The 25,831-nt window shown below is 47.2% G+C and overlaps 1 protein-coding gene across 1 annotated transcript in view; it reads left to right on the forward strand.

The window, feature by feature from the left end:
- The first annotated feature begins 798 nt into the window (after positions 1-798).
- LOC119399630 (cytochrome P450 9b2) overlaps positions 799-25,831 on the forward strand; it is a 36,054-nt gene continuing 11,021 nt past the window's right edge. Inside the window, exons 1-6 of the mRNA XM_049417453.1 lie at positions 799-1,072; positions 10,942-11,047; positions 13,479-13,531; positions 17,491-17,587; positions 18,419-18,544; positions 21,292-21,535. Coding sequence (XP_049273410.1) covers positions 1,026-1,072; positions 10,942-11,047; positions 13,479-13,531; positions 17,491-17,587; positions 18,419-18,544; positions 21,292-21,535 — 673 coding nt within the window. The 5' untranslated portion in view covers positions 799-1,025. The remainder of the gene's footprint in view (positions 1,073-10,941; positions 11,048-13,478; positions 13,532-17,490; positions 17,588-18,418; positions 18,545-21,291; positions 21,536-25,831) is intronic.

Below are 25,831 nucleotides of genomic sequence, written 5' to 3' on the forward strand. Positions count from 1 at the left end.
GGCTAGAGCGTGCTATCACTCAGACCGACATCTCTGCCTTTCTGTAAATGAACCTCTCTCTCTCTCTCTCTCTCTCTCTCTCTCTCTCTCTGAATGACTGATACATTAGATCACCAACAGCGTGTTCCAAACAAACTTTTCCGCAACGTTGGTGTCGCTACTTTTGCGCTAATGCAGTCGCCTCCAAAACAATGAATTTAGCCGCCTGCACGCAGGTCGTGTTTTATTGTGCAGCAACGCCAACAAATATGAAGTTAATGTAAGTCTAAGTCCGTCTGCGTTGTCTTGCGGTCATTCACTCTAAAATGTAACTGACCCGGCGCGGCTGTCTAGGGGTTATGGTGCTCGAATGCTGACTCCAAGGTCGCCAGATCGAATCCCGGCCGCGGCGGCCGCAATTCGATGGAGGCAAAATGCTAGAGGCCCGTGTGCTGATATTTAGGCGCGAACCCCAGGTGGTCGAAATTTCTGGAGCCCTCTAATATGGCGTCTCTTATGATCATATCGTGGTTTTGGTGCGTAAAACCCCAACAGTTATTATTACTCTAAAAGTTAACCGTCCAAAACAGCCCAGCTGTTGCCCCTGCCGCCGGCTGTATTACCGCACACTTCGCTGGGCGTGTTGGCAGCAGGTTTTTGTTTTTATTTCTGTTTTTGTTTTTTACGACAGGAAGGCCTAGCCATTTTTAGATGAAGCGCCGAGTCATGGGTGTTTACATGGTATACGCACACGGTGAAACACCGACACACAGACTCTGAGCGAACATGTGCCCACGCGTCCTGTTTTACAGGCAGGAGGTGCTGGTAAACCGGTGCTCCGTTCTATAGGAAGCCACGCAGCTGTCGCATAGGCCCCGGAAGCATTCCATTTAAGTATAGCAATAGACGTCCGGCCATTCAGGTTAACCGGACGCTCGCGCTGAAGTTCGAAGAACGCTGCAGCTGAGAGGAGAACGGCGGGAGCCTGGTGTTTTGCAGCAATTGCGATCAACGGCGCACATTTCCCCGTCGGAGCGAGTACGACGATGTTCGCAGAGGTGTGCCTGGCAGCACTCACGACGCTTCTCTACAGGTACTGTGTCACTGTACCCATGATACTCTGCTGTACAATTAATTTCTGGATCTCCGTATTCAGCCTGCTCAACCTTAAAGCTTTAATGGGACAGCTAGTAAAGACTTACCGGGAGAATTTTGAAGGTTGCACGGAGATTTAAACACCCCATTTTTCTATGCTGTCTACTAGAGCAAGGCAACTTTTTTAATTCACGGTTTGCCCACGTCCAAGCGCCCGATTGTTTTCTAAACCAGCAAAGATTGTACAATACAACGTCCCATTCTAATATTCAGGGTGCCATTTTACCATTATTATTGTTCTTTGTGTGTTTGTTTATTTTTCGTAGGCAATTTACACCTATCCACATCCCTCAGGGGTGAACATATTATGTTTTTGAAGCAGTATTCCAACGAAGCATTGTCTATACACTATGGTCTAACAAAACCGGGCGTTATTTTCCTTTAACCGAGCATAAAATTCCGCAAACTGACGCGTAACATGTCGCAAGAATTCAGCGTCCTTCATTATTTCAGCGAAATATCATTCTTTACCGAATACAGCAGTATCTACGTGGGTTGGCAGAAAATCATGCCGTCTGATAGTTGTTAAAAGGAAGAGCCTACTTCTGAACTGTGAGCAACTAAACAAGACAATCGAAATAAACATCGGAGATTTATGCATATTCCAGCATAAGCCAATGCACACGGCCAGAGTCCTGGAAGATTTACTATACAGAATACAGTATTTAGATGATGCTGCAATTGTTTTACCATATGCTCTCTAAATTCTATAGAAGCATAGAGTTGCCTACAATAATAACTAGAGGGAACTCTGGCGCTAGTGTCTATGGGAGCTGCAATGCATCGCGCTTCAGCCAGCATGGGAATCATGGGTAGTACACGGATTAGTCTAAACTTCGTTCTTTCGGCTCCGTTTGGCTCCGCGTCGCCTGCATCCGCTTTGACACGAAACGAAGTTCAGCAAAAATCAGCAGTTTCACTTCACCACTTTAACTTCTTTAGGCTCACCGATTCAAATCTGGTCACGAAGTTCACAACGATCCATTCTTTTATCCGAAAGAAAACCAAAACATAGCAATAAACAAAGCCACAAGTGCGTTCGAAGCCCACAAGCACGAAGACTAGGCAAATCCGTGTACTACCCATCAATCCCATGGTGGCTGAACGATCGCAGCGCCAGAGTTCCCTCTAGCTCATTTTAGGAAACTCTATGCATAGAAGTGCGCATGTATACATCAGTAAGGCGACAACTACTCCCTCTGGCACTGGCACCACCACGGGGAGGGGTTGGTGGGGTTCAAACCTCTCTACCCTCGAAAATTTTCCATTTTTCATGCGCATATTATACACTCACAGATACAAACACACACTAACCTCTCCCCTTCCAAAAAGAAAAAAAGAACTTCTGGCTACGCTACTGCCCTCTGGTAAGCTTTATACCCAGTGCGTTACATAATAATAGGCTTTATAATTTCATCACGCATTGTTTAGGCCGTTCGCCGCTTTACTCAAACAATTACACGCAGTTCAATTGCTGGGCTTAGATTTACTGTGTATACATGTTGCCGGAGGGAAATGCGTGTTGTGAAATTGGGACAGATGAGAGAGGCGACAGCGTTGGTGCTTCGCTGTTTTCCTCTCCTCTGTCAGCTTGACACGATTTCGCGCGGCAACAAGTAGACACAGCAACAAGGCACCGACTCTTGTCAGACGAATTTCTTTTGGCATATTAACGCGATAGAGTTAAAGAGCTCGTTTCACAGGAATTCCGGCGTCGGCGTCGGCTTTGGTTGTGAGCGAAAATAAGCGTTGTGCGTGAGCGAAAAATCCAGAAAGATTAAAATAATATAAACAGTAAAAATCTGCGGCTCGAGCGAGAAACGTAACCAGGCCGTCTGCGTGGCGAGCAGGTGTTCTACCACAAAGCCCGCCATTGCATGAAAGTGCTTCGAATAAAAAACACTATATGAATGTCACGTAGCGGAAGCATTCTACTTAACGCATATAATATCGCGAGGCAGAAGCATCGAATCGCGCTAGATGTCAAAGCATGTGAATTGCGCAACGACGGGGTGTTTTAAACGCCCACACATTACAAAGCGCTCAGACATATTTAACCATCAGCAGCAGCAAACGCATCAACCAAGTGAGCAGCTGCGTAATTTCGCGTGTTGCCTTACGGACGCAAAGTGGGGCCTTCGCTGATTCGCAGAAGGAAGAATTGTGGCGTAGTGGGCACTTAACAACTGTACTTGCAGCAGGCATTCTAGCATAGTTTGAAACGGCCAATGTTACGCGCACAGACGTTCGTTTCCTTACGGCACGGTTGACCCATCCACCGAGAACCGAAGCCAGGTTAGCAAATGAGAAGGCGATGCGTACTGGGCCCGATTACGCAATCATGTTCTAATCTTGAAGGCGAAGCTCAAAACTTCCTCCAATTTTCTTTTTTTTAACTGTAAGGTGGTACTATGACTACTAACAGAGGCAGATAAGTACGTACACACGGAGATCCAATGAAATCGATGCCCCGCTGACACACTTATCGCCTCCTTCGATGATTCTCTTATCTTCGATGACCAATATCACCCATTTATCGTGGCTTCTGGCGATGAAAGAGCAGGTGCGGAAATTTGGACTCTACTCACATGTGTCTCCATCTGTCCGTTGTCGTCGTCGCGCCTTACACTTCAAAAAAGTCACAGTTTCGCCGCGAGGGCGAAGCAATGAATGCCATAGCAAGAAACTAATGCTATACGAAGGGAGGCTCGCCAATGGATACTCTCAGTTTGAACAGCGCTCCTGTTGCAAAGGCGGCCGAAGCAGCGAAGGAAACTAGCGTGCTTCAAGTGTCGAGCTGTGACACTTGTTAGTTCGCGCTCATCTTCTGTTTGTTCGTTTAGCGGCGTCCCTTGAGCTCGAGTGACTTTCGTACGCTCCGTAACATCAGCGCGGACATCACGGTCAAAGCTCGAAACATCCCTCTTCCCCTCACCACGAGAAAACCGCGCGAGCAGACAGCGGAAGGGCAAGGTTCTCTCTGCGCAAATATAAGAAGAAGCGAGCGAGCTCGCCGACGACTTTTATGGGCCGTCGCGCTCCTCGCGCTGGTAATGAAGAAACGCTTAGAAGCGCCTGCCGTCTCTGAGTCCTGCCAGCAGTAAAGGGTGTGTACGTAACGCTCACCGTTAGCTAGCTGAAGGATCTGCGCTTTCTGGCGTAGTGGTTAGCGCCCCGCGCTGAGGAACGAGAGGTCGCTGGTTCGGTTCCGCGCTTCGCAAGCTTTTTTCTGAATTATTATTCTTTGGGACTTTGATATGTATATATATATATATATATATATATATATATATATATATATAATATATATATATATATATATATATATATATATATATCAGCATCAACATCAGCAGTCATGCAGGCACTGCGGAATCAAGGCATCGACGAAGCCTATATAAACATAATGGAAGAAATCTACAGCGGATCCACAGCCACTATAGTCCTCCATAAAGAAAGCGACAGAATCCCAATAAAGAAGGGCGTACGGCAGGGAGACACGATCTCTCCAATGTTATTCACCGCGTGTTTACAGGAGGTTTTCAGGGCCCTAGATTGGGAAGAGCTAGGGATAAGAGTTAATGGAGAGTATCTCAGTAACCTACGATTCGCTGATGACATTGCATTGATGAGTAACGCGGGAGACGAATTGCAGCTCATGATTACTGAACTGGATACGGAAAGTAGAAGAGTAGGTCTGAAAATTAATATGCATAAAACTAAAGTAATGTGGAACAATCTTGGTAGAGAACAGCGCTTTGCGATAGGTGGCTGAGACACTGGAAGTTGTAAAGGAGTACGTCTACTTAGGACAGGTAGTAACCGCGGAGCCGAACCATGAGAGTGAAATAACTAGAAGAATAAGGATGGGTTGGGGCTCATTCGGCAAGCATTATGAAATCATGAATGGTAATCTACCACTATCCCTCAAGAGGAAGGTATATAACAGCTGCATCTTACCGGTACTTACCTACGGAGCAGAAACCTGGAGACTTACAAAGAGGGTTCAACTTAAATTGAGGACGACGCAGCGAGCGATGGAAAGGAAAATGATAGGTGTAACCTTAAGAGACAGGAAGAGAGCAGAGTGGGTCAGGGAACAAACGGGGGTTAATGACATCATAGTTGAAATCAAGAAGAAGAAATGGATATGGGCCGGGCACGTAGCACGTCGGCAGGATAACCGGTGGTCATTAAGGGCAACTGACTGGATTCCAAGAGATGGCAAACGCGTGAGGGGGAGACAGAAAATTAGGTGGGTAGATGAGATTAAGAAGTTTGCAGGTATTACGTGGCAGCAGAAAGCACAGGACCGGGTTGATTGGCGGAACATGGGAGAGGCCTTTGCCCTGCAGTGGGCGTAGACAGGCTGATGATGATGATGATTATGATATATATATATACATATATATATATATACACATATATATATATATATATATATATATATATATATATATATAATATATATATATACATACATACATACATACACACTAATGCATATATGGTGCGTGACGGCGGCGACGGCGACGGCAAAATCCAGCCGAGACTGTCCATATAATTGCTATCGCAATAATATGCTGGACACTGCCACCCGGTCAGCCATTCTTTTTGACATTCTTTCACATTCTTTTGACAGTGGTTGGTTGCTTCGTAAAAACACTTCTCGCAAGCCACAAGCACTTGCCTAGAAGAGTGGCTCGCATGCCTCGCCCGATCATTGAGACAGGCAGTAACATATTCATGACGCTGCGCACAAAGGAAGACGTTCGTTCACGCATAAAGAAAGACACACACACGAGCGATCTATTGCAGTCTCTATCACTTTCCTTTTGCAGCTGAGCCGTTATGCTGCAGGTTTTCCATGTGTCTGATAAAGAAAGCTATCATCATCATGAACCAGCACGCGCTCTCTTCGTCCTCCTCTTCATCTTCGTCCTCTTCTTCTTCCAAGCTTCCAGAACGCGTGCGTCGATTTGTCCGGAGTGGAATGCGATAACTCTGATGGGCGAGAGAAAGAGTACAGATAGAGAGCAAGAAAGAAAGAAGGAGATAAAGATAGAGAAAACAGAAAAGATGGAAGTAAAGAGTATGAGAGGAAAGCTTTTACTCATAGAACCATAGGAGATCTTGCACGTAGTGTAGCGCCCTTAGTTCAGGGCACCATTAGCTCGCGCCTCTCCATGTGCCCGCCGCATCAGCCGACGCTGCAAGAAAAAAAAAGAAGACATAGAAATAAACAGAGACAAAAAAATAAAAACTGAGCAAGCATAGCCATGTATAGTATATCATAGCAAGGGGTGGGAAAGAGAGAGGTGAGAGGGTAAAAGGCTAGACAAACCAGGACCAGCTGTGACCCAGCCAAGCGCGATTTAGTGCAATCTGCACAAATTTTTTTTTTCTGTAGTTATCGGACATTGTACAGTGGAAAACAACATGGGTGAAAATGCATGCTACGAAGTTACTAGATTCTAACTTATTCTTTGGAGTCCGAACTATCTCGTAAAATTAGGTTCAGTAATTGGCGAGATATATTATCTCTCTGCTCCCGTGTGTTTGGATTGCGCAACCTTGAGCTGAAGCTTCTGCGCCCATGGAAACAACTGCGCTGACGTGCGCCAGAGCACAGTTTGGTGTGGTGTGGTGTTGCGGGGTGAGGTGAGGTGGGCTGGAGGGGGGGGGGGGGTTGCGCTTGAGAACATGCACTATGCCAATTTTAAGATTGTGGCTAGTATCATATCCAACCAATCTGCTTTGCCGATAGCTATTTCTGCTTACGTCTACTCTCGACTGCAGGAAAGCCGCACACTCCTTCTGTACACAAATAATACATCTGCGATGTCAGTGCACGTTAGTTCACCAGGTGGCCGAAATTATACATGCATTAGCCCTTCACTATGGCGCTTAGAATAGCATGAGGTGCTTTGGGCTGTCAAACTCCATAAACGAACCAATCGCCTTGTTGTGGCGAGGGCGGGAGAGTGTCCCGTCACCGCTACAAGTGCGCAGATTAACCGCTCTGTCTGCTGAAACACTTGCGTATTGAAACACACTAACGCCAACTAAGTATTCTGGCTGCAAGAAATAAGCGCTGTCAAGCTCATCGGCCTTTTAATAAAGTCAATAATGTTCTGGAATCATTTTTATTTTCAATTACATTATTACTATTGACAATCGTTTCCTGGCACATTTTTGTTTTTTTAGTCCTCCTGGCCTCACCTTCGCGTACACCTCGGTCTCATTGTGAGATTGTTTCGTAAGGGCAGTCCAAACGTTAGGCGTGCATTTGGTAGCGTTGATATCCGGTATTTGACCCGTGTGAGAAATTTTAGAGTGTTCATGATAGCCCTTTGAGCTTTCAAGATATCGTGATCTTTGCTCATTTCATTTGTTACGGGAAAATACGAGCGCTAGAATCAATCCTCCGTCAAGCACCATGGCTTAGCGGAAGCACGCTAGGCAATAAAATGTATTTACGCTACCGCAAGCGATACCTGACTTCCTACACGTGTACACTAAAGCGGCGGTACGAAGTGAATCAAGAAAAGAACTTTTTTTCTGAATGACACGTACATCCGGCGAAATTGTTTAAGGATGCGCTTAGACGAGTTGATAGCATACTACCGATATGCAAACCTGAAGGCCCTATGTTAACGTGGGACTGCGGCAGTAAAAGAAAATATTGGTGAAGGCAGCGGGTGTGGGTTTTAGGAAAGACGTGATTGTGTACTTTTTAGCGTAAGTAACGTTTAAAATGGGCTCACATTTTTTATTGATGGCAACCTTGAGAGATTCGCAGTACTAGTCGCATCTCCATATTCATCACCCCTGTACGGCGTTATAGCGGATGTATGCCGGCTGCACTGTATGCATATAAAGGACCAGTGTAGGATGTTATCCGTATGTAAAAAAAAGAAAGAAGCCACGGTATTTGTACGATATAAGTATGCGTGGCGTGCTGGTTTGGAATTGAACCCGTACCGAGAACCGCAGTCAAACGGAAATTTTAACTAGAATTTAACCACAAATGTTATCCTGTCCATGAATCTGAAGGCAAACCAAACCTGAAGTAAAAGATAGTAATGGCGGTTACGACATTAGTAACAAAAACGTTTCAAACACACAAAGTGACATAGGTGCTACAACGATTCTCGGTTCTTCGAGATAGCCGATACTCTCAGCAACGTGCTCCGCAAATATACTGGAGGGAGGAGTAAATCGCTTTAAAGATAGGGTGACAGCACGTGGCCAAAAACAATGTTTCTACAGCTCACGAGAGATTGAGAGCGACAACACGTATTTTTATCAAGCCTCGTCCAGATAAAAATTTGCTTTCTATAGAGATGATTCACATGTAGCGGTAAACACTGCCGCTTCTGCATGTATGTTTGCACTTATAAACGCGGCAATAAAATTTGTGCTAAGCGCCCGAAACGTTGCTTATGAGACATCGCATCTGTAGAGCTTCGACGCCGCTCTGCCTCCATGCTGTCCTATACATCGGCCCTTTGCCATAGGCTCAGTGTCCTTTTGCTCACTTTGCCAGGCAACCTGTTCTCCAATAGTTCGCTCTCAAGGCTCCACCCTCTGACAGCCGTCAACTCCAGCGTGCTTGTGTCCGTTTCTCCACATCTATTCGGGAAACACCTCTTGGAACCCTGCTTGCTGCCTACGGTCTAGTTCCTCCAGTGCCTCCTTCATTGCACTCGTTATTTCTTCATTCAGTACGTCGCCTCTTCTTATGTCACCGCTGCCACCAAACGTAACTAAGCAAAGCGGAAGATTGGGCCAGTTGGTGATTCATGATCGAAGTGTACTGCGCGATGGACAACACGGACAGCAAGAAGACGGGGACAAGCGCAGACTATCAACTGAAGTTTTATTTTTTCACATGCTACATAGTGAAGAACGAAACAGAAAAAAGAGAAACGTTAGCAGATAACATACAATAGAACAATATCATTTGTACGCTCGATGCTGGATGCGTTAGCAAACCGTCGGTTGCTCTCCTAGATAAAGAGCTACAGTTCCTGGCCAATGGCGCGCATGGCCAATGAGTCTACTTCCTGCCTCGTGCATCGAGTGTACAAATTCTGTTTTTTCTATTGTATGCTATCTGCTAACTTTTCTCTTTTTTCAGTTTCATTCCTATATATGTAGCCTGTGAAAAAATAAACCATCAGGTGTTAGCCTGCGCTTGTCCCTGTCCTCGTTTTGTCCGTGTTGTCCACCACACAGTATATTTCGACCAAACGTAAAGTACAAAGCGCGTCTCGGCAAGATGCGCACTGGCGAACACACGGTACAACACACTTCAATCATTTTCGTTCTCTCTCTCTCTCTCTCTCTCTCTCTAGCCTTTGTCACGCTGTAATCACTTCGTCGATCCCTTCATCGAGCGGCACTTGGTCCGCTACAATATAGGTTAATCATAATTGTTGAGAATTAACGTCCCTAAACCACGATATGATTATGAGAAACGCCGTAGTGGAGGGCTCCGGAAATTTCGACCACCTGCGGTTCTTTAACGTGCACCTAAATCTAAGTACACGACGAGCCTCGAGCATTTTCGCCTCCATCAGAAGTGCGGCCTCCGCTGCCGGGATTCGACCCCGCGACTTTCGGGTCAGCAGTCGAGCACCATAACCACTAGACCTACGCGGCGGGTATTCGAATATAGGTTAGAACGCTCTACATATGATAGATACGTGAAAGCAGTTAGAATGCCGGAGATCGTTTATGACAGCCGCTATGACAAAAAGATAAAAGAGAGAGAGAAAGAAAGAATAAGAGTGTTTCATATCGTCGTCTTCGTCGTCTTCTCCAGAAAGCGTAGGCCAACAGTAACAAACATATATGGCCCCAAAGCACCAGCACTATCGCCAGAACCATGATCACAGAGTGCTTCTCACCATCGGCTGTGGAGGTGGCGAGTGGCAACCGCCATCGGTGGCATCTGCCACTCAGGTTCACTTTGGAAAGCGAGGGTCAGGGCTCGAACCTTACTCACTGTCTCAGCTGATAGTGCTTGGTTGATGATGACAGCTGTCATTAACCATGAAATGTTGGCTAGCAGGATCGCTTCGAAAGCAGTGCCACCCTAAAGACGAAAGCCTTAAGGGCCTCATTAGATGCTGGCCTTGAGAAACGGGCGTGCGGTACAAAAAGGCATGACCTTAGCGAGTTTATTAAAAATTTACTTAAACGTCTGGGTTCCGTCTGGAATCCAACACAAGTATCCTGCGTGGCAGTAAAGCATTCCACTACAGAGCCACGCCACAACTTAAAACAACCAGGGCAGAAGCGACGTGGATATTTGAAACTTGCCAACCATCACAAAGGGCTGACCTAACTCATCACCAGCCTCATCATCAAAGTTCGTCAGCTTTCATATCTGGGCGATTTTTGGGAGGAAGAACGATATGGTACTCCATAGTAAGCCCCTATTTAAACGTTCCGTATGCCATTCCAATAGTTCCATATTCCAACACAATGAAGCGGCCACCCCACTCTTGTCCGGCCAGTACACTAGGCTCCTCCAGGTAGCCATCAGGCTGCCCATTTTATACTGCAGAAATGGGCCACGCATATACCGCCACGGCTCAACACGACGCGCCATCTCTAGAGCCAGGTACACGTCGCTCCCACAATATTGAAATGTCGTTTAGCACCCTTTCCATTAAATATCTCTCGTGAGAATGAACCAATAAATATGCTGCCAATATTTTGCTTTCATTTCAGAGTTTTCTACTCATTGTTCAGTCTACAGAGATGTTAATGCAGTTCTTGTGTTCATATGTTCAGTTTATACAGATGGAGGAAAAGGACATTTTCTGTTTTCAAGGAACTCGGCATTCCTGGGCCGGAGCCTAGCCTCCTTTTCGGCAACCTAGTTGAAATCTGGAAAGATGTAAGACGCATACATGCATGCTAAAGCTTCTTGGAGACAAGGCAGTCGTTCAATTAATCTTGAAACAGGTTGCGAACCTTTCTCATCCCGACTGTGACGTCACATAATATTGTGCCTAAGCATTGTGCATCTGTTACTTCTCTCGGGAACGCGTGGTTCGGTTGATACTGCAGGCTATCAGAAATGAAGCTCCGTAAGCGCCACTACGCTTGAAGCGTCATGTAACGTCACGTACTCACTTGCTATCGATTTCACTTTGCTGCGTTCAAATAAATGGTAAAATTTTCTTTTTCATTTTTTTTTCTTGGACTTCTTGTGCTATGTGAATACAATGTCAGTACCTGTGAGTAATTTATGCTATGTAAATACTTCAAATGTGAGTCCCTTGTGCTATGCGAGTCTGACTGCCGTGTAATTTGTTCCCTTTCGTTGTTTTGCATATTCTACCAATGTCATTGCTTCACAGAATGTTACCTCATGTATTTCTTTTTTCTTCCTAATGTGTAACGCTATTCAATACTTCGAACTTGTGCTGTGTTGCTGGGTTGTGTATTTATGCCCCACTCCTGCCTAAGGCCTTCCTAGAAGGCCGGCAGTATGTAAATAAATAAATATATATATATATAAATAAATAAATAAATACTGGCCTTCTTATTGGCGTTAGTAAAATTGGCCTGATCCTCAAGTTACTGAGCCGTCGATTGGAGTGTATCGATCACGTCAACTCGTGGATGGGATGATGGGAAGAGATTAAATCGCGTCTGTATGATGCCAGCTACGACATATAAATGTGCTCCATCGAGACTCCTGGGACTGAACACGCCATACGCAATTATCTCACACAGACACAGGACAATGTGTTATCAAACTTACAGAATTGACATTCTGTCGGTTGTCCCCTGAATTATAACTACTAATAACTGCTAGTCTCGCTGTTTGACAACTAGAACATTTTTTCGTAAAAAATAACTGCTTCCCACTCTGTCAGAAAAAACAAACGAAAATACAAAACGTCATCAACTACTGTAATACAAGCCTCACGTATTGAAATGTATTGAACTGAATTTCATTTGCCTTATTTCAAAAGAAATAGAATAAAACATAACATGACCCTATGGCTGGGAACATGCCTGTTCATCAACATCACCTGTCCAATTTTCAGGGCTCACACTGATGGCTTTAGCCGCTTTTAACATCTCGCGCGTGCGTTCACTGGCAATTACAAAACATGCCACTGCAATACAGACCGTTTCCGTAATTACCACTGTATAACACAGACGCTATGACAAGCATTCCTCAAGCAAAGCACATGCTTTGACAATGTTCCAATACACAATGCAATGTTTCCATCTCCTTCCGTACTTCAGATAGACCGGCGCTCTCTTCACCTTAGTGCTTCTAAGTAAAAGCACTCACAATCCCCTACGTGTACTGACATGTCTCTGAGAGTACATCCTGCTAACTCGGCGACGGTCGTGACGTTTCCTCCGAACCTGAGTGGGGCGGAGCGACGTGACAAAATCTCACCAAGGCCAACACGTACGCGCGCTCGTCGAATGTCAAGTCTGGTCGGCACATACAGACTGTATTGCGGTAGTCCAAGGTCACGTAGACCCCGGCAATACACCAGTGGGTTTGATTTCTTTAATCATATCGGAAAGCACGGAAGCTTTTGCAGAACGATCGATAGCGTTATGACTATGCCGAGATGCCACGAAGATATGTGCAAACAGTTCAGGGACACAACTGCTATATGGTACCCTCGTGGACTTAGCACCTTATGGTGAATTCCATTGGCGGATTCGGAGTGGCCGACGAACTCTTCGCCGGAGCACTCCACTCCGTGGAGAGGATCCGAAGGAAATCTGCCAATGGAACACAAGTGCCCTCGCCAGAGCAAACGGTAGGGGGCGCCAGCGCACATCTGCTTCGCAAGCGCCCAGCATTTCTCGCGGTTCGCGCCGTTTTGGCCTTCACGGGCGCCAGCGGAGAGAACGGGCGCGGTCGGACAGCACATTTCATCACACACGCGGTACGCCACGCTCTGCGCACGCGCGGGGTGCTTGCGACTTCCGGTCGAATCCGCCGCTTTTCGCGGAGTAGAGAGAGCTGCTCCGTGGAGTGGATCTGGCGCCGGAGCTGCTCCAGATCTGCCAATGAAACATACAGGGAGCACTCTCAATCCGCCAATGGAACAGACTTGCTCCGAATGGAGCAGAAAAACTGCTACCGGAAGTGCTCCGAATCTGCCGATGGAATTCACCATCAGTCAATTTTCAATCACTCTATTCATAAGGAGCGACTTTTCTTCTCACTCTTAACGAACAATTCTTAATAGTTGCATTGAGAGTACCGTCAGTTAGCCCCATATTTTTGTGCATCGAATAGTTGCAGTGAGACAAGGATGACTGAGAGTGAGCTATCCTTTCAGGGCATGGGTCCGTGCTCAAGCAAATGGTTGAAGCAGTACGGAGACGTCGTGGGGTAAGTTGGGCCAACGAGTCCTCACCGATCTCCGATGCACACCGATCAAGAATGGAGTCAAGGGCGTAATAGAATATGATTACTACTGTAAATGAGATAAGGACCAAAAGAAGTAACAAGGGGGAGCGCCAGCGTGCCTTATTTTCGAGCGAGCTTGGTAGAGCTTGCTTAATCCTTGTCCTGGTGCTTCACCTCCAATTTCCACTGCTGCTTTAGAAATTAGCCTAGTTAAGGTTTCGTTCATGCACTCTTTGTCTTCATTGTCATCTTGTTATAAGACATTCTACTTATTTTCGAGTGCAATTCTAAATTGCTCGATTTTTACCCTGAAAACGCCTCGGTTCGCCCATTTTAGCGATTAATTTAGTTAGTTGCTATTTGCACGTCTTCACCCTAGCCAACCTGTTATCACTAGATTTTATCTTGCCTGCTATTTCTGTGTTCTTTATTATGCTGGAATCCCTGCACATTATAAAACATATTTCCGTCTTTCTTTGCCCTAGCTTACGTGTTTGATAATCTAAAAATATTTTTTTTATTTGTACAGACTTATGAACTTCGATCAGCATGAAACACCGATAAAAACAAGAATAGCACATCAGACATCAAAAGGAGGCGCTTTTTCATTGCTGAAAAAAGTCATGAAAACTGCCAGCTGCAGTGGCAATGCTCTCTACAGATGTGTACTTGACTGCAAGCTTTTATGTGCAAGGTTTCACGCGTGTTTTTATTGTTCACTGAGCAGCCTGTTATTCTACAGTTTTACGCCCTCAACGCACTACCGGAAACGGATCAATCATTGCTGGCGGCATTCTGCTTCCTGCAAAACTTTGCGTGAGATAGGCGTTGCAGTTTTAACCTCGCAAGCAGTCCTTGAAGGAATGGCAGATGTTTCAGCCAGCATAAAAACTGCGACACGTACGTTCGTAAAGCAAGCGGGTGGTTTTAAAGTAAAACAAGACCATTTCTCCGGCTAATGGCTAGACACTTTGGCATACCCCAGATGTTTATCGAAACATGACATGGGTATGCGTTAACCTGCAATATGTATGACATTTTGCTGCTAGTAAAGACAAGGCACCTAGTGAACGCATGATTTCATTAGCGCGGAATCCAGGCAGAACATGCTGCCTTTGATAGACAAGTTAGGCGACGCATTATGGCAGGCTTCCCTGGTTCGTTGTTCACGTCATTGCTGGAGACCCTCCTGCAGAAGATTAAAGGCAGCAGGAAACCGACGGTGACAAGCACGGCTACGAATCCCTAAGACATGCGGTGGTTCCTTACATCCACAAGGTAACACACAACCTCAAAAAGGTGGCAGGCATGTATGATGCTCCTATGGTTTCCTTGGCCCTCTGTGAAGGCTGTCTCACCTCTGCCCTCGCACCTCCGGTGAGGGAACCGCAGGCTGTGGTGTAAAACATGCTACTGCTTACACCAAATGTGAGACAGGAGTTGTGTATCAAATCCCACTGACGTGCGGCAAGTGTTATGTTGGACAGACTGGCCGCTGTCTGAATATACAAGCCAGGGAACATGACTGAAATCTAAAGAAAATTAACTTACGCATCTTCCTGCGCACTGCAAGGTCTGCAAATGTGAACCTCGATTTCATGAGATCAGGATTCTGGATAAGAGAGAGCATCAAAGGGCACGTGAAATATTCGAAGCCGTTAACATTAAAACGTTAGGTGGTCAATGTACCAGTGACACGTCGATACAGCTGCGTTCTTCAGAAATTAGGTTGTTTGAGAGTTGGATACGTTAGGCAGTGTTGTTGGCTATTCTGCGCATGCGTGTGTCACATCTATATGCACGCCCTGTTTCATGCTTGAAATAAATCAGTTCGAAGTGCCACCCTTGTCGTCGTGTTCGTGTCTTTCTTGTATGTGTTGTCTTTACTAGCGGCAAAATTCCACAGAGTAAGCAATACCAACTAGGCCAAGAAGAAGTTCTCCTCAAAGTTCAAAATGTTTCGTTTTTCTACAGATTAGGCAGTTGTGTCGTAAGCATTCAAAATAGTTAGCGAATGCGTTCACTCACTGATTAGATTACCTATGCATCTGCTTCAGAAATGGGATAAACCACCAAGACTTTTCACTCCTTATGCCTTGCTTTGCGTTGTCATTGTTAAAGTTTAATAATATTACGGCGTATACCTTTTTTCTTTAATTTTCATAAATACGTTGCGATCACGATGACGAATAAAAATAGCGAGTGTTCTTATGAACGGAACACGAATATGTGCGATTGTAAACAAACGCACCGATCAGAAACTTGGTGGGTATGGTACATTGGTGAATGCAAATGCAAAAAATGTCTAGTGAATATTATTTGAAATAAATGTTTATCGAACAAGGGGCGCAGTGCCTAAGGCAGGTTTATCGATGTTTCGGTGAATAAATTATTGGTTATGGTTAGGTTAGGTTAGGTTAGGTTAGGTTAGGTTAGGTTAGGTTAGGGTAGGGGTAGGGTAGGTGGAGCTATAACAGGTCCACCTCTCCGAATTTCGGCTAGCCAGGGTCACCTTATCCCAGTTTACGCAGCTTTCGAAACATGGCGCTCATTTCGCGCTCGCGGAGGCCTCGTGGGTGGCCGAAAATCCGATCAGCCACATTGTGATGCACAGCGAACGCTACACAGTCACTCAGAAATTGAGACGGTTCAAGTGTCAAACACACAAATGCCTTCTGCATGGGAGGCTAAATATCATTCCTTTTCAAAGCATTAACATTACGTTTTTTTTTTTTTCTGTGGGCGCATCTGCCACAACTACAACATTGAACAGGCGTAAAATAGCCAACCCTCACACTTCATTTACTGTGAAGCATTATGCGCCCCATGAAGCGGAGCATACGGCGAGCGTCCGGCGAGCGTCGGCGTTTGTCTTTCCGTATATATTCTGAGGAACGCAGTAGCGGAACTTCTAGTGGCCGTCACGTGGATAGAGTAGAAACGTCACGAACGACGTCAAACCGCCGCCGTAATATTTGAACGAGAGGCAAGGTTCACCCTGGAGCTGCATGAGTATCGGTATTTTTCCAGAGTCATTGGTTGGCCCACTCTATTAAGAGGCTAGTAAGCTACGCCCTGCCGTTTGGCGGTTCCACTCTTGTGCCAGCATCGCTACTGTCAGAACCAGAGTCCACAGCGATGCGTAGCTCCACCACTGACGTCACACGTGACGTTCTTGCCCAGATCACGTGAATCTCCCTCATGGGCTGGCGGTGGCGACGAAGTAGCGCCATTGCGCTCTTTAGGATATGGAAACGCGAGTCGGCGTTAACATCGGATGGCAAGAAAACTCACATGACTAAGCAATGACGCCACGTGGGCTTAGTTAAGCACCCAATTCCCGAACTGCCTTGACCCTCGCTCAAAGCAGACCTGGACCGCTCCAAAAAATTAACATGTAATTCTTGGGATTTTGCGTCCCAATAATACGATTATGAGGGACGCCATAGTGGAGGGCTCCGGAAATTTGGACAACTTTTGTTTTTTAACGTGCGCCTAAATCTCGGTACACGGGCCTCTAGCATTTTCGTCTCCATCGAAAATGTGGCCACCGCTCTCGGGATTTGATGCCGCGACCTTCGGGTCAGCAGTCGAGCACCATAACAACTAATTGACATGGCCATGTCATAGGGTGGGCCATGTCAAATAATTGACATGGCCCACCCTAAAAGTGTACATCGCCCGACTCGAGCACATGACCAAGTGACCACGTTACGTGATATAGACATGTGACCAAGTAATAACCATAAATGACCAGGTTACAAGACCACGTGGGCTCTTCAGGTCACAATGCATCGTGGCATCGCTTTCAAATAGTACGGACTTCGATACAGTTAAGATGAGCCCGCACCCAATGCATTAGTATTCAATCCACGCAAGGGCTGAAGTGTCTCCGTAAATTTTTCTTAGGCGTGGTTCGCCTCTGTTCTTTTTCTTCACAGATACTACAATGGCGCCATGCCTGGCATCGTACTGCGCGATCGTGAACTGATTAAGCGTATCTTCATCAATGACTTCCAGTATTTCACGGGACGACAGGTGAGATGAGTTGGAATTAAGGGCTCAAAAATCTCCATACAATATTTTTATTGCAATAGCAATTATATAGGCACTCTCGACGAGTTTTTGCCGTCGCCGTCGCTGTCATGTTCTGTATAAGTTCCAAATCAATAACATCAAGCGACAACATCAACCCGCGTGCGAGGCCTGCTATCGATAGCTCCTCAAGCTGAGAGGAAACGCCCCGTTCGTCTTTTGTAAGGAGCATGAGGGGACGCCAGTGGAGGGTGGGGGGTGGGGTTGCGTTGCTCGAGCAGCAACTGCCAACCTTGATCATAAGTGCGCGGTTGCGAGCGCGGGCGCACGTACTATCTCGGCAGCCATCAGCAAGTGGCTCGTATACCCTTTTACGTGCTGTGTTCTCACCGCTTCGCGTTGAGACAACAGACAACGAAAGCCGCTTCTCTCCCTGGAGCGGCCGTATTCCCTTACACCAGCGTTTCGCAGAGTTACGCGAGATCGGATCCAAAAGCGTTAGCTGATAGCCTTACTTCGTATAAGCGACACCTCGGCGGCGCTGGGGTAAGATTACAATGTGTTGCTATCGCAACGGCGAAGCAGTGTTGCTTTGAAAGTTCTCTTTAGCATTTTCTGAGGAGAAACACACGCGGAATGCGACGTTAAATAATTCAGCCGTCAACACTACAAATACGACAACCATTGCGCTAAGAGATACTGCTGCGAATGGTGTTGCGCGTTTTAGCGACTGTCGTCAGATATTGCAATCGCTTTTCGCGTGTGTACTACCACAAATGTTTGAGAGCTACGGATTTGGGCACTAATTCATCCTGGCGTTTCTCCCTTCGGCAGATCATGGCCCTTGTGTCTAAAAACCTTCCTGTCAATGAAGTTCGACTCAGCAGGGTGTCCGGAGACGATTGGCGCTATCTGAAAAACATCGTGGTTCCTGCCTTCAAGACAAACAATATCAAGAAGGTGGGTCGAAGCATTTGGTTATTCACGTATTAAGGCGAAAGCCTTAATATCTGATTACGTGCTCTGCAATTCGCTTTTTTGAGGGAAAATATATGTGTTAATGGACTTTACGTGTGATGGGGTACCTTACCCGTGATTTTCATTAATTTGAACTTTGTTGTGTCATTATGTGACGTCACATAATGGCGTCATCACGTGACGTCATCACGGTGTCACGAAATAGCGTCATCATGTGACGTCACCGACTGACAGCGTGCATGAATCAATAGCTGCCCGATCCTACAGGCAGCGCCCCCAAGAGAGGGGCAGAACGCTTCAATGGAGTGGTGCGCCTTTCGCGCGTGTTTTGCCACTCGTTCGTCTAGGCGTTGCGACGGCGCGGTCGTGTGTGGCAAGCGTGGGTGGACTTGCGCATCGTGACAACGCCCGAGCAGCAACGCTCAGTGTAACACACATTACGTATCTATGACTGTTCAAGCTATAGTCAAGCGTAGCGTGAATACCCCTGCGACCGCTGCGTATGATACGCGCATCATCACGCCGTAAAGTGCACTTCGTGGCGATGAAACTGACGTCTATGCTCGAACGGGAGAGCCGACGCCACATCGGACCATAAGCTACACTTTCCAAGCCAATGTACTCGGCGTGCCTGATAAGCACAAGATATGGGCTCGAATACTCAGTTTGCACGAAGCCCTCGAACCACCTCCTACGCTTGTCTGAAATCGAAAAATCCGGCATAGGCTGCTACTGCCTGACTGTACGCACTGAATTGATTCCCACAGTGCGGGGAATGTGCAGGAATTGTTTTCCCTGTGTCTCATGTAATGCCCGCCCGTTTCCTTTTCCCCACGTGTAGGGTGGCCGAATGAGTAGGCGCTTATTAACCTCCCTGCCTTGCCTTTTAACGCTATCGGGTTAAAGGGCTCGTTTCGCAGAAATTTCGGTGTCGGTGTCGGTGTCGATGCCGGCGTATTTGGTTGTCAACGAAAAATCAAGAAAGATGCAAATAAGATAAATAAAAAAATCTTCGGTTCGAGTGAGAATAGAACCCAGCCCTTCTGCGTGGCAAGCATGTGTTCTACCACAGAGCCACGCCATGGTTTGAAACTGCTTCGAAAAAAAGAACACTATGTAAATGTCATGTATTGCGAGGAGCCTCCTTAACGTATGTAATGTTGCGTGGCAGAAGCGTACAATGACGCCAGGCGTCAAAACATGTGCACTACGCATCGAGCGGGTGCTTTAAAGGCCCACCCATTACAAAGCGCTCAGACATATTTAATCATACATCAGCAAAAGCATCAACAAAGTGAGCAGCTACGTAGGTTCGCGTGTTGCCTTACGGACTGCGTAGTGGGCCCTTCGCTGAATCGCAAAAGGTATTATGGAGTAGTGGGCACTTCGCACCTGCACTTGCTGTAGGCATTCTGGCATATTTTGAAACAGCCAATGTTACGCGCACAGACGTTCGTTTCCTTACGGCACGGTTGAGGCATGCACCGAGAACCGAAGCGAGGCTAGCAATCGAGAAGGCGGTGCGCACGGGGCCGATCACGCTATCGCGTTCTAACTCTTGAAGGCGAAGCTCAAGCGTCTACAAGTTTCTTTGTTTCTCACTCTCTCTCGTACGAGCACGACACAAGTTAAGGGGCTTGAGCTTTGAAGTGATGAAAAATTGTTGCACTGTGTACGTGCAACCTCTGGCCCTCTCGTGGTAACGCCTACGGTCTTGTCTTCTCCAGGGCATCAACTGTGCCATCGATATCTTTACTGTATTGAGCAGACGATTATGCTACCGCTTGCCTGCGCAGTGTGTTTCGTTTGTTTGTTTTCTCTGGTTCGTGTATCTTTGCTACAGAGTCATGATTTTACCTCCCATGACTACACAGACGTAACCGTAGTCTCCTACTATAGTGAGTCGTTTGCTTATTTCGCACACGGCGGGTTCTTCTACTATGTGCATATTAAGCAAAATGTTTCTATTGCCACGCCCGCTTCTTGTTTTATTTTGATGTATCCGGGCTTGGCCCGCAAGGACGGTTAGCAACGCTCGACGCTGACCGCGCCGCAGTGTTCGAGAAGCTTCGCGATTGTAGTAGATCATTTTGTAAAGATTGCGCACATGACGCGAATAGTCAAGATTATTCCAGAGCTTGCACGACCACCAGTGGTAAGGCTGGAAAGTTCGATGCATGATGTATAAAAGACGGCGCGGTCCCAGCGATCACCAGATTTACGACGGCCGACGCCGCTGTCAGTGTACAGTGTGTATCGCTGTAGTTTTACTTTCCGTTTCCCGGCCACAAGTTCGGCCAAATAAAGAGTTTCTTCTTGGGCACGCCGACTGCTGCCTTCGTCCCCGTCAATACCCCGTGACACTATGAAACTATACAGTCCCTATACAGTCCCTCAGTGTTTTTGTCCTTTCGGCATTTACTATTTGTTTATTGTTTTTCATTTTCTTTTATAGGTATCTCGCTCTATAGGTTATTTTCGGGCTTCCTGTGAAATCAGAGGACCTGGTGGTCAGGCTTAATCTCATCAAAGCTTGCATCATTTATTTGTTTAGGTTATGTGCGTCACATTCAGGCTCTTCAAGTGTGTAAGCCATACGAAAAGGAGTGGTAGAAGGAAGTTTTTTTTGCAAACAAAAATTAGCACGGAGTACTTAGAGGACCGTTTAGTAAAGTGCATAACTTAGTGAGCAACAACGCTAACTTATGTTCTGGATGCGTCATTTGCAGGCTTTCGCTATCATGCACGAGTGCGTCGAAGAGTGCTTGCGCGTGTTGGACTCGAAGATCGCGGGCTCCGACGGCTGTGTCGAGGGGTTTCAGCCGTTCTGCAACCTGGCCTGCGATTTCGGTCTGCAGTTCTTTGCCGGCGCTCGCACGGATATACAGATGGACAACGAGGCCGCCCTGGCCCTGTGCAAGGCGGCTCGCCAAAGCGTCGGCCAGTTCGGCAGCGCCGGGCTCTTCTTTCTCAGTGAGTGTTCCTTTCGAAGAGCCATTCGTAAGAGACTTAGCATCGCGATAAGTAGAATGGTCAGTTAACTCTCTTGTGCAGCGTTTGGCATTAGCTAGTGGAGAATGAAACAAACACTTATCAGGAAGGCAAGAACAGAAAAAAATGCCCCCACCTCCCCGAAGGGAATCGTGAGGAATTGCGAATGCATTTCTTGCGCCGAGAGTACACGGCGTAGTAATTTTAATGGCGTAAATTATTGATGAGACGAGGATTTGTACCGTAACCATTTATTTACACATTCATCAGCACCTGTTTGTGTTGTCATTGTACCTGACGGCCATAATCTCAGCCTTGTGGTCGCCGTTGGCGTTTCACAGCGGCGTCTCGAGCACACATTTCCGGATGTTCTTGAGAGGCGCCCAGCCAGCGAACGGTCGAGAGTGAGGCGCGAGCGGACGGGAGAGTGGGGCGCAGGGAGGAGAGAGAGCGAACGGCGAGAGAAGGAGCGGCGAAGCACTGCACCTACTCTCTCCTACACTCTCTCGCTCCACATGCTCCGGTTGCTAGGGGCGAGGATAAGCGCGCGCGCACGCAGCTGTTGCTATGGGAGAGGGAGTGAGAGCGGAGAGATAACACCTGCCGGCGCGTGGACAACGCCGGATGCCTTACATAGCCCGACTAAGAAATGCATTCGGATTTAAAACACGAAGAAGCTGTAATAAGGTAGCAAATCTGGGGAGTTGGAGTATACCCATGGTTGCCAGCGCAAACAAGGTACACAGTGGGTGGCCAGAATTTTTTTTTGAGGGGGTTGGGGTTCAACCACACTTTATGTATGTTCTTGCGGGCGTTTTATTCGCAATGCCCATAGACTTTCGCGCCGACAAGCGGAATTCAGGAGCATCCTCTCGAGGAGGGTTAGTAGACGACAAAATTGCAGCACTACGGCTGTGCTAGACTCAGTGTTAACGCTTTGACAAGAAAGGAACACTACGACATTGCATGTTCCCTGCATCAGTGAACAAACCAGGGCATCCGTGACACGAGAAAATTGATTCGTTTTTGCGAGGCGCGAAGTTTTCGTGAATATACGTGGCAACTCGCGCTTTCAATGATAGCGCACAGCGTACACATATCAGCTTCGCGAGGTCTTCTGTAACCGTGTAGGTTAGTTAAATATTATCGTCTGACATTTTCAGTTGAAACTCACCCTGTTTTACTTGCATATACCATTAGTTAGTGTTTATTGTAGTACATGAATCCCATAACATTGTACGCGGGAGGTCGCGCGGGCTCGCGATGTGCTTTTCTATGACTGAGCAATCTGAAGTTGGCGATACATTAAAATAGGGCCTCTATCCTTTGTCAGGAAAGCGCGTTATGAATCGTGCGAGTGACGTTTCAGTCATTCGAGGACGCGTCCGCTCCACGCCTTTCTTGGAGCGAACGCTCTCAACGCCGTCCTTCAACAGCGTGTTTATTTCATAGCCAGCGCTAGAGGTTTGCACGGGCTCCGGGCAGCCCGAAAGCCCGAGCCCAATCCGGCCAGCGGGCCGGGCTCGGGCTCGCCGACGTATTTGCACCTCGGGCCCGGCGCAAAGCCCGACTCAAGCCCGAAATATAGAGAATGAGCGGGAATTGTTTTCCAGCACGCATACAGCGCCTTTTCCGCGACCGCCCTTTACCGTTTTTCCTTTCCATTCGCTGCTTTAAACAAAAGGGGAGCAGGTAAAGCACTGCCTCTGTTGCACTCCGACAAACAGACAAGTAACACCACCTGAGCGGCGCCACGCGACTGTTCGCGTTAGATTTAAGGCCAAATCCCATATGAGTGAAAATGCACGCGACAGAGACCCGACGTAGGTCGCCTTTGTGTAAGCTGACGCTTGCATGGGCATACGCGTGACGGCTTTGGGCTTTGGCGAGCGAACACCAGTGTTGCTGGCATGAGGCCGTCTACTTGTAATTTGTAATCTGTGTAATATAGACTGTTCGTCGTGTGTCGTTTGATCATATCTGATATGCTCAATAAAATGCCAAATTACCGGAAAACGATGTTTTCTTTTCGCAGCGAACCTTCAAAAAGCCGGGCCGGGCCGGGCCCGGGATTGTGTTTTCGTACGTCGGGCCGGGCCGGGCGGGCTCGCAGCTCTGTGCCGTCGGGCTCGAGCGGGCCTTCGACAAAGTCAGCTGGCCCGGGCCGGGCTTGGGCTCGGAAATACGGCCCGTGCACAGCTCTAGTACAGTGTACTGTAGCTCTAGCCAGCGCTGCGCCGCTTGTTTTTGTACGTTTGTTGATAGGTGGCAGCAGTGGCAGCACACTGCAAGCGATTTGCTTGTTGACCGGTTTGAGGACAGAATGTTCTCCGCGCCCAGACGTCTTTCTTAAATTAGTGTGCCTCGATGTGTGCGCCCCCCTTATGGTGTTGCCATTCTTGGGTGTTGCCATTCTTTGAAGGGGCTGATGCCGCCACGATGCCATTTTTTGCCCCGCGTCTCGTGCCTCTCAGCGCAGCTGCCGTAGAGGGGTGAGACGCCGGTAAGAAGCCGCGGGCTAAAATATGGCAGCCGCGCCGCAGTAGACGCCGCAGATGTCCTCACCCTGGACAAAACGCGCAACAAAACTCGCATCAAGGCACCCTATATCTTAAATGTAACCGTGGTGACGCGGAGTGGTCGTTCGGCGGAGGAAATTCTTCAGATTGCTTTCAGCAGTGATGTTGAAAGAAACCATCTTGACGACGAGGATATTTCGCTGGGCGTAGAAGGCTGTGAAAGCAATGAGAGTGACAGCGACGATGAACCATCAGCTGCTAACTGACGAGGAGCGAGTTGCACTTCACGTCCCCTCGTGAGTTAATAAGCTTTCACGCTCGTAAGTCACTTTGATTGTATTAATGTATAATATCATTGAGCGAGATCAAAATAAGAGCATAGTTTTTCTTATGCAGTGCATGTCGCGCAATTATGAGCACCGCATGCCGCCAACACGCTCGAACTCGACGAGCGAAGCGAAATGGTTAGAGCGATGAAACGTGCAGTCACGGCCAGAATCCACACCTCTCGGCTAACTTCTCCTGTACTTCACCGGTACCTTCCGAACGACATTGTTGTTCGACGAATTTTTCGCACTTCGACGTTGCGGAAAGCATACGTGTGCATTCTTTTCGATATTCATGTTTCGATCATGCTGCTCGAACCTGCAACATGCGAGTGAAGTGAATTGAACACGGCTAGAGTCTGATCATGGCTGTGACACAAGCACCACTGAATGGGATGTTGAATGCTTGTGTTCCGTTGAAAACATAACTCCGCGTTCCTCATTGCACAAGTAATGACGACGGCGTAACATGCGGTCCCGTGTAGCAGCGATGGCTGTACTCGCTGGTGGCCTACTACTGCGGCAAATCCGTCAGGCAGGCTCGGTACGTACTCCATCGGAGTGCCGTTAAGTTTATACGTCAATTCTATTTCATGCAGTTTTCTGTAGCACGCACAGGATTTCGCAAAGCATCGTTGATGCACGGTAATGGAGCTGAAATATAACCTTTCACACCGCAGCAAATAATTAGATGGTGAGCACTTAGCACTTTCCATGGTTTGGGAAAGTATTTTGGTCTCATATCCATTTCAGTGCAGCTGATGACTTCATCCAGTGAAGGTGACACGTCCGCACGTCCTATCTGTTCCTATGCTAACGAACGGGTTGACCCTCCTCCGGGCGCCATCCTGAATCGCACGGCGCGCCGCCTATAGTTCGTGGGCATTGCGAATACGTGCGTTTTATATATGTACAAGCAAAATAGAAAAATTTCGCGGGTTTCAACCCCACTCATACCCCCCCTCCCTGGTTACATCAAATGAAGGCCTACAACTAGACGACACAGGACAGCGCCTGGGTTGTCAACATTCTTCTTCTGTCTTGTTTCCGCCACCCATCTTGACGAAGAAGCAATAGATACCAAGTAATGCGGCATGAAATAATGTGGCGTATTTAACTTTCTCTCGTGCAAGAAACCGCAGTTTTTACCGAAGACAGCGATAGGAAACGCATAGTTATACAAGCCAAACCGCCTGCGCTCGCATCGGAATCAGGGTAGCATGTCAGTAGGGCACAAGAAACGGCTTTTCAAGATACGTAGTTTACATCTTTCATAGGATTATATTAGGAGTACATTTGTAGCTATATGTAGAACGAGAACCTACAAAATTGTACCCAGTGACCAAAGCATTCGCTGGCTATGCTCTCGCATGCACTCACGTGAGCGGCTACTCAGTCGTACCTATAGTTACCAAAAACTCACAGGCTCCCTT

Source organism: Rhipicephalus sanguineus, chromosome 7, assembly GCF_013339695.2.
Source record: "Rhipicephalus sanguineus isolate Rsan-2018 chromosome 7, BIME_Rsan_1.4, whole genome shotgun sequence".
NCBI classification, from domain to species: domain Eukaryota; kingdom Metazoa; phylum Arthropoda; class Arachnida; order Ixodida; family Ixodidae; genus Rhipicephalus; species Rhipicephalus sanguineus.